Source organism: Nansenia antarctica, assembly GCF_963989245.1.
Source record: "Nansenia antarctica genome assembly, chromosome: 16".
NCBI lineage: Eukaryota > Metazoa > Chordata > Actinopteri > Argentiniformes > Microstomatidae > Nansenia > Nansenia antarctica.
In genome coordinates, this window is record NC_137686.1 from 21506963 (window position 1) to 21516398 (window position 9436).

The window sequence follows — 9436 nt, forward strand, 5'->3', positions numbered from 1 at the left end:
CGAGGGCACCTGTACAAAACAAATGTGAGTACTGCATGCTATAGTTTGTTTAATTACCCAGTAATGATGTGCCTAATATACCATGCTTTTCTATGTATCCCACAGTGAGTAGTGAGGCTATACTTCAAAAAGCCGCTTGCAGTCATATCAAGAGAGTGTTAATGTGAGTAAATCTGTAAGTCTACTTATAAATGCAGGGTTAATTTCTACCAATAGATTAGATTTACAGAGTTCGGTGTGCCATCCCCTCTTTCTCTAGTGGGTTTTAAATCGTCGAGGACTTACAGTTATGCTGCCTAGAGAGTTACCCCAATAACTTTGACGACGTTTAACGGTATTTTCGACGTCATTCAAAAGTAGGCGCGTTTCTGCGGGTTTGAGCTTTATTATAAAGCTATCCTAATTGAAAGTCGCACCTACGCCTAGGACACAAGCTGACCTGTTGCGCAATCAATGGTCAGTCGACTAGAGTAGAGGGAGTGCATCGCCTGTTGGACGTAAGCTACAGTATAATTATAGCAAGAGTTTGGTCAATTGAGTATGTGCGTATAGTGTGCCCAATGCAGCTCCAAAGACTCGTCACTGATCACCATAACGCGTTAATGGTGAGTCACACCCATGATGGTCTACTGGAAAGGCATGCATGCTTTCTCTATCCTGGTCCAGTATGAAGAACACAGGCAGGAGCATGTTGCTTGTCCTGTGTTTCAGCACGTAAGCCTTTCAGGAAAATACCTCTCAATAATGCATGAAGGGCTCTCATATGTGGCGGAGGCGGCTGTCTGGCTGTACACTGTACTACTTCCCCTATCCCTGGCCCTGCCACATCCTCTGAAGGATTAGGAATCTTACAAGCAGGGACCAGTTGTGGTTAAACCAGACAATGTAACTCCCACTATCTCTCACCTCTGGGTTAACAGTTCAACGCCCAGACATGAGAGAGAGAGAGAGAGAGAGAGAGAGTGAGAGAGAGTGAGAGTGTCAATGGGGTGTGACTGTGAGGCTGGTTCAGTGTGCCTTGCCAATTGATCACATGGTGGCTCATATGGAAGGCTTGGTCATTAGCCAATTGAACATTAGCCAGCCAGGACACATTTTGCAGCTTAACTGTCCATGTACCACGAGTGATGGGTTGGGATTGGTTAAACAGCAATTCATGCATCCAGATTTAGGTTTCACAGTGTGTGTAATTTTCCAAGGAGTATGGCACAACACAGCTAAATTAAACTGTAACTTCCTGATAACTACCATTATATGGAAGGCATAGTAATGATTGTGGAACGTTGACAAACAATAGAAAGAGGGAATCACCATGTTTTTTCATGTCATTGCATTGTATTGTAATAGATTGTGTGCGCATCGTGTGTGCAGTCATGTTTGTGCTCAGTGTTAAACAGCTCGGTGAAACTAGGAGAGATAAGAGCCTAGGCTATTTCAGCACCTGGAGAGTTCTGGGAGAAATGAAAGAAACAGACAGAGGAAGAGAGAAACAGAAGGAGAGAGAGAGAGAGAGAGAGAGAGAGAGAGAGAGAGAGAGAGAGAGAGAGAGAGAGAGAGAGAGAGAGGGAGAGGGAGAGAGAGAGAGAGAGAGAGAGAGAGAGAGAGAGAGATAGGGTTAGAGAGACAGAGAGAGAGAGATAGAGATAGGGTTAGCGGGATGACTATAAAATAAATGGAGTATATCCACACTGTTTTAAGAGTGTACTCAGGAGGTTGTAACCAATATAAGCCACGGGGCATGGCTGCCTACTGACTTTTAAAACACTCTGCCATGCTTGAGTGGCCCTGGGGATGGAATGCTAGCAGACACAAGGGGGTGTTTCAGAGGCCTCAAAAACAGCAGGAGAGAGAGAGAGAGAGAGAGAAGGAATAAAAAATAAAAAGACGAGTGGAAGCCCAGGACTGTGCTAGCTAGCTCTCTGTACATACAGAGCACTGGTCAAATATTTATGGGGTTCGTATAGAATGTGTGCACCCACATTTTACTTGCTGTTGGAAATCCTGACCCAGAAAAAACTAGTTTTTCCCCCCAGTGTGGTGTCGGTCTTTAAGTGGGATGTACTGTATTGGGGCGGTAATGAATGGGGCTGCTCTGACACGCTCATCTATTCAACGCAGCACCGTGTATGCATTTCCCTACCCCCTGACATTTCTATAATCTATAGTCATCTTACAGTACTATTTAATCACCGCTGGCATGTACTGTATATTCATGAATCCTAACCAGTATCCAATATGCTCAACCGGATAGGCCTATATTATTCACAAGCGGCTATGCTTTAAATTGTTGCCTTTTTACCCCAAACGAGATAAGCAAGCGCCAGTCCAATGATCAGAGGTAAATGTGCAATATAATCTGTCCACTGTAGTAATGAAACTCAAGCATTGGATAATGGTAGAGGGAGTTTTATCTAAATTGCTCCAGTGAAAGCACTTGAGTGTGTGTGATACTCGGGCCGTCTCTTATCAGCTCCTGTTACACACAAGTGTCTTCTTCTCCACTTATCGTTCTTCTCCATCACGGAGAGGCTCCCCAGGATGGTGTTCCGGCCAGTGACTGACAACTCTTTTTATGAAATATGCCATGTCCATAAAGGAACGGCTTATTCATCACGTAGGAGTTCTGGACCAGATATCAAACTTGTAATTGGCTTCTTGTGAAGGGAGTCTTTTTTTGATTGACACCAGCACATTTAAGGAGTCGAATTCCTCCTTCCCATATGTTTCCCCTCCTCCCCTCTCTCTCCCTCCCTCGTTCCTCCCTCGTTCCTCCCTCTCTCACAAGGGAAGCATATCTAATCAACGCTGTCATCCATACCTTCCAACATGGCTCATTTTTGAAGGAACCGACATTTATGAATTGCAGAACATATTATAATCTCTGGTGTAAAGAATCTCTCTCTCTCTCTCTCTCTCTCTCTCTCTCTCTCTCTCTCTCTCTTTTCATCACTGCTTGAATATATTCAACGGAAATTTCACCCTGCAGTCATTTCATGAAAGTAGTATTAAGTTGGTAGGCAAAAAAAGTGATTGCCTGATTCAGTTTTTCATGAATCCAAGTTCCTGAAATATTGAGATCTGGTTTTAGACATTAGCATTCCATTAAAGTTGATGAAAAATGCAGTTGTCTGAATAGAAGCAATCTGGTAATGATGTCTTTATCATAAGCTGTCGAACTACTGTAGTTGAACATGTTTCATTATTCAACATATTCAACTATGTTTTCTTATGAAGCATGAAGGGGGTACATGGGAGTTCTCCTGTAACATGGAGATACTGTTAAAAACTGTAGAGTGAGCACCTTCCTGCCATAGTGAGGTATAGTCATTATGTAGTGAGAAATGTACAAGAGAAATGTTAATTGTTTCGAAAATAAATACACCATCTAGAACCTTGAGGGAGGTACTGTAGGAAATAGGTCTTACTAACATGTAGTTAACAGTAACCTCTCATTCAGACCTGTCCTATTTACTCTGTTTCAGGTTGGCTAGCAGCCGACATTCTATTTTGTTTACACAACACACACACACGCACACACGCTCACGCTTACGCACATGCTCACGCTCACGCACACGCACACATACACACACACACAGGTTGTACCTGACTGATAGAGATGTAGGTCTACATTGAATGCTGCCAGACACCATTACCAGACCAGTTGTACCAACTGACTGATGGCTTGTGATGGCTGAGAGAGTCCCGCAATCCCTCAAATAGACCGTTTTTGTCTCCCAATTTCCTCTCAATATTTGCCACTGCTCCAAAGCCGTCAGTGGTGAGGACTGGATGCACAAACTCAACTAAAGACTGACTGGAAAAGCAATTGTCTTAAATGTAAATGACTTGACACATGGAAATGGACCGTTTTGTATGAAAATCAAATGGAGATGAGGCTTCACATCCGAGCAAGATTTAAGTAGATGTCAGTGGTCCAATAAGCCTCGCAAAATGTGTGCATGGGTGCATGCCTGCATGTCTGCGTGCGTGTGTGTGTGTGTGTGTGTGTGTGTGTGTGTGTGTGTGTGTGTGTGTGTGTGCGTGCGTGCGCGAGAGAGAGAGTCCTTTCAAAGAAGGGAATGTGTTGCAGTCTACTGATCTACTGATCTACTCCTCTTGCACTCCTTTTCTGTTATCTAACACATGATCCCTGACTAAGATGACCTTCTCTCTTTCTCCTACAGAGCCCCGCCTGTGGTGAAAAGCACGATTGACAGGATCCAAATCTGACGCCCTATCTGACGTCAATTGGCCAATAAGGAGAGAACCAACCCATTGGCCCCACTCCCTCATACTGCTTCTGACCCATATAATGTGACCTTCTCAACAGCAGCCAACACTTCTCAAGAACCTTTGCTTGACACACTTTGAACACTTCAACAGTGGTGTCAACACAGCAGTAATAGTTGTAGGTGTCCCAATCACTCCAAAACAAAGACATGACAGAGGGAACAGTAGCCTGAAGCTGCTTGCACAAAGCTAGCATGCTGCCTCTGGTTCCAACAGACACTCCAGCCTTTTGAAGTTGGGGCCTTTCTTGAAGATTCTCTACTCACGTCTTTGTGTGTGTGTGTGTGTGTGTGTGTGTATCAACCGTAAAACCCCCACTTTTTGCCCAAAGGACACACACAAGGAGAGCAGCTATGAATTGGCCTATATTGTTGATGCTACAGGCGCTGTGTGTGAGCGTCGGTGATGCCATGCAGCACTATCCAGCTGCCTGGGGACACTATGATGTGTGTAAGTCACAGATCTACACGGACGAAGGCCTCACCTGGGACTACATGGCTTGTCAACCCGAGGCTACAGACATGACTAAGTACCTGAGAGTGACCCTTGACCCCCCCAACATCACATGTGGGGACCCGCCGGAGATGTACTGCGCTTTGGTGAGTCTCAGCCGTCGCCCTGTCTCTGATGGTGACGAATGAGGAAGACACACACACGCACGCGCACACACACATACACACACACACACACACACACACACACATGCACGCACACATACACACACACACCTACATACACAAGCACACACACACACACACACACACACACACACACACGAATGAACCACTACAGCAGTCATATGCAAGGTCATTCCAGTGTCGTGCACAGCAGGTTGTACATTATCAGAACAGGCATTCCATATGAACCATTGTAATTGTGCCGTGTGCAGTGTTATGAACTTTACTTCGATCTCTCAGTAAACTTCAGTCAGGAATAAAGTTCGATAGCAGGAACAACCGAGGGTACACATAGTGCTTGATTAGAAGTTGTGTGTGTGCCTACAGAGAGATTTTGTGGGTAAATATTTGCAAAGTCTGTTATTATGCCTCCTCGACAGAGTTTTCCTCCCTCTCCCAACTCCAGATGGCACAGAGACATTTAGAGTCTCAGCAGGATGGAAGAGGAGTGCGTCTCCGGCCGGGTGTGCTGTTCTGTTAAGCATTCGATCAAAACAACCTCTTCAAAAATTTAACAGCCCCGTAGAAAAACCTGCATAGGCACCAGGAATGTTAGTTAGTTAGAGAATAAAATGTGGTAGGAGGACATGAGTAAGGAGAGAGAGAGAGAAAGAGAGAGAAAGATGAGTGTGTGTGTGTGTGTGTGTGTGCGTGCCTGCTCGTGCGTGCCTGCTCGTGTGTGCGTGCCTGTGTGTGTGTGTGTGTGTGTGTGTTTGAAAAGCTGAACTTATATAATATCTTTATAATTCATAGGCAGGGACAGCGTAATTACTGTGTTACATCTCAACTTAGTTACATATCATCATCATAGGAAATACCTTGCAGCTCTAGTCTAATTTCTCCAGTTATTACCAAAAGAAAATCATGACTATTTTCAAGCCTAATTCTCTATATTACAGTATCTGTTTGTGTTCTTAGCCCACAGGCATAGAGGCAGACTGGCACTCACGACCTTAGCCACTGAACCTTCACAAAAACTTACTGGAGACATGCAGGGAGCATGCAAATGAGCTCTTTTAACCAATCACAAAGCCCCATGCTGGTCTGAACCAAGCTAATCCCTATACCCCAGAGTTGTTCTCTGCCAAGAGTGGATAAGTGGAGGCTGGTGGATGTATACATCGGTGGACAGGCTCATGGTAGTGCCTGGTGGATGTATACATCGGTGGACAGGCTCATTGTAGTGCCTGTCCTCCGATTTCTACATCCTCCCCTGGAGTGGATGGACAGTATAACATTCCTGGGTTGTCTGTCTCTACTTTCCTTGTGGAACCCCTCTCTGTCTGTCTTCAAGGTTGCTTGCTCTCAACCAGCTTAGAAGATGATTATCAAGTGTTGACAGAATCTTTATACACAAGGTTGATTGACATCCAGTATTCAATCACTCTATGACTTGGCAAACTAGAGCACTTGAAGAAGAACTGTGGATATGTGGAGCCAGTAAAACAATAGTTTTAGTTTCAGTTTTTCGGTCCCCAACATCATTTACTTCTTTGTATCGTTTGTAGAACTACCTTCTCCAAGGCTGGAATGAGCCACAGTGGAGTCCTAAAGTAAGAGTGTCTAGGACAGGTGCTCGGCATCGGGGAGTTAACCCTGTTTTTATTTTTAGATATGTTGCTTCTAAAAACATGTAGTTATTGAGGCCTCTGTCCTGTGGTGTACTGTAGCAGTGCTCTCTTTAGGTTGTAGATTCATTCGTTGGTGGAGACACATTACTACTAAGGTGTTGGTACAACTAACTGTAATATTCATGTACAGCAAACAGGTCAGATCGGAAAGTTTAATAGTTTTTGTGTTTCCTTCCATTACTTTGGTGAGAGAAGTATATTTCTTCATTTGGTCTATATATGTATTATTCACCCACCTTCTGATACAATCAACTGAATAGAAAAGCTTTTAACATTTTACATTTCCTTATTAATTGAGACAAATTATCCAATTAACGCCATTTTAATGGTGTGGAGGACAGGTAATTACCAGCCTGCTGTGCCACATGGGCCTAATGAACAATGACTGTAAAGGCAGTAGGATGGGCTTTAAAAGGCCTGAGTGTATTAAAAAAATCTAATTTAGACCACAATCAGTTTAGATACAGTTTTGTATAAACCTGAATGTTTTCTTAATTGATCACTCCTTCTAGTCTAGATTTGGTCGAAGTGGATTTAATGAGGATTTTCAACACCGGGTAATTTATTGTATATTGATGAGATGAAATTGTATTACTTTACAGAAACCATTTGTCAAACAGAAATGAAAATGATACAATCATTTTCGGCCAGTAATGGAGAAAACCATGCTCAAGACCTACAGCCTACTGTACCATTAGTTTGTAGCGCCAGGCTAATTATTTTCTAGATAGCAGGTTCGAAATATTTCCAATGACCCCAACAGCAGTTTCCACTTAGCTGAAAACAGTGTTGGACCCTAAATATAACTGTGTCCTAAACTAGAGTATCCATGAACCGCAAATTCCATGAACCGCAAATTCCATCAACCGCAAATTCCATCAACCGTTCCGAAACGAATGCACAAATGGCACTTAATTCTGCTGTACAGGGGATGTAACTCTGCAGATTATTGTAATTCTTGTGAACTTTGTTCTGTTGTCTGAGAAAGGATGAAAGGGAAACCGGTTGCCATTTCACCATGTGGCGTCTGTAGGAGCTTAGGAGGAGGAGAGAAGATGAACGCTCCCACTAAGCCACTTGGAGACCGGCCTAGTATCGACAGTCATTGCGGAAGACTTATCTTAGTTGGAAATTGTATGAACGTTATTAATAGGTCTACAACTCATTGTTTTGTGGTCCTCAGCAAGCAGTACTATTTTCCATTTGTGGAGAAAAATGGCTTGGACGAGCTGACCAAGGTCAGTTCTACGTGTACAGGTTCATCGTTTGAGGAAGCCTGTAGGAACCATTTCCCCTTTGACCTTTTCTGTAGCAGAGGCGGCTAGCTCTCTATCATCCCTCATTCCAAACGCACAGTACAGGAGTCGTAGTTGTTTTCCATCAATATTCAGGACAACATGGCAGCAAAACAGTTTGGCCATCACCGGCATTTTCCGCAAATTGGCTGTAGATGCCGAGATTACGAAGCGATACGAAAACCCATAGAGGAAGATTGTTATTGCCTCTTTGATTCCCAACCCCTTCCCCCCCCCCCCCCCCCCCTCCTCCCTCTCCAGGGAAATTCACTCATCCATATATTTGTTTGGAGACAGCCAACAGTCGGAGCGTTTAGCTCCCATGTCACCCTGTGCCCTTGACTTTGTACTGAACCGACCCTGCCCACCACATCATCACCGCACGACCGCTCACCGAGACACTGAGACGACACGTTACATGTCCCCAGACTCCTAGGAGAGGGAGGGAGGAGGGAGAAGTGTCATCATTTATTCTTTCACTCCTTTGGCACCTCTTTTGTCGTCCACCCCCCCCTTCCCCCCCCCCACTCTCCTTTTTAATTTCCATGTCCCTTGTTTTCTGATGCATAATATTCATGTCGTTGTCAGAACACTGGGAAGTTTTAACGTTGCCCATATAAGGTCATGGCGGTTGACAGATAGAGATGTATGCTGACATTATTCTTTGAGATCTCCAGCAGGTTAATTTTTTCGGAGGATGCAAATACACAGTGATGAATAATGCATGCAGACATAAAAGAGAGTGATAGGTTTGGGATGAGAGAGGGAGTCTATGGAGACATGTTGGGAATGAATGAATGCATGCTTGTTGAGTTTAATGTATTCCATACAACGGTTGGCTATGCATGAGTTCTTGATCCTCGTTGTCTCCTGCATTCTCTATAGGGCAGGGGATTCTTTTATTGTACAGTTGGTGGAACCAAATTAAATGATTTCGGCAAAAATGTATGGGATCATAAATATAGAATGTTTTCAGAATAGACCTTTTCGTGGCGTGTTGCCTTGGGGTAAAAGCCATTTCATGTGTTCACATGTTGATGATCTGTTGATTCAGCGAGCATTGTGTTCTGGGTTAGAACCCGAAACCCTTAACCCGAACCCTAACAACATACAACGAGCAATGGAGATTTTTTTATGTTTTTTAAATGTATTTAGAGACAAAGAGGTGAAGGCTGGGATCTTGGGCAAGGTGAGAAGAAGTGCTGTACGATAATCACAGTCAACACCGAAATATTTAGCTTAGCCAAAGGGGAATACAGGAAACACTTTTACCTCGTTATTTTTTTTCGTTTACACATCTTAGACAAGGACATTCGACCCAGGCAGATAGTTACAGACATAAACAAATGTTTGTTGCCTCTATCAGTCACATTCTAGTCTGAACGTCGTATCCGAGGCTCATAGCACTCGTCTTGCGCTTCAACACCCTCACAGTCCTGTGTGATGTCAGATCGTGTTGGTTTTCAATCCCAATGCACTGCTGTCGCCTCGTCTCTCAGAGAGCTGGAAGGCAGTGGTTTGAAGTTGTGTCATAGCAGGCACC

At 43.9% G+C, this 9436-nt stretch overlaps 1 protein-coding gene across 1 annotated transcript in view; it reads left to right on the top strand.

Annotated features, from left to right (window-relative positions):
• Positions 1-4643: 4643 nt before the first annotated feature.
• The window catches only part of LOC308172114 (netrin-G1-like), a gene marked incomplete at both ends in the record, with an annotated part of 40419 nt that continues 35626 nt past the window's right edge, over positions 4644-9436 (top strand). The window contains one exon of the mRNA XM_080547024.1: positions 4644-4889. Coding sequence (XP_080403150.1) covers positions 4644-4889 — 246 coding nt within the window. The remainder of the gene's footprint in view (positions 4890-9436) is intronic.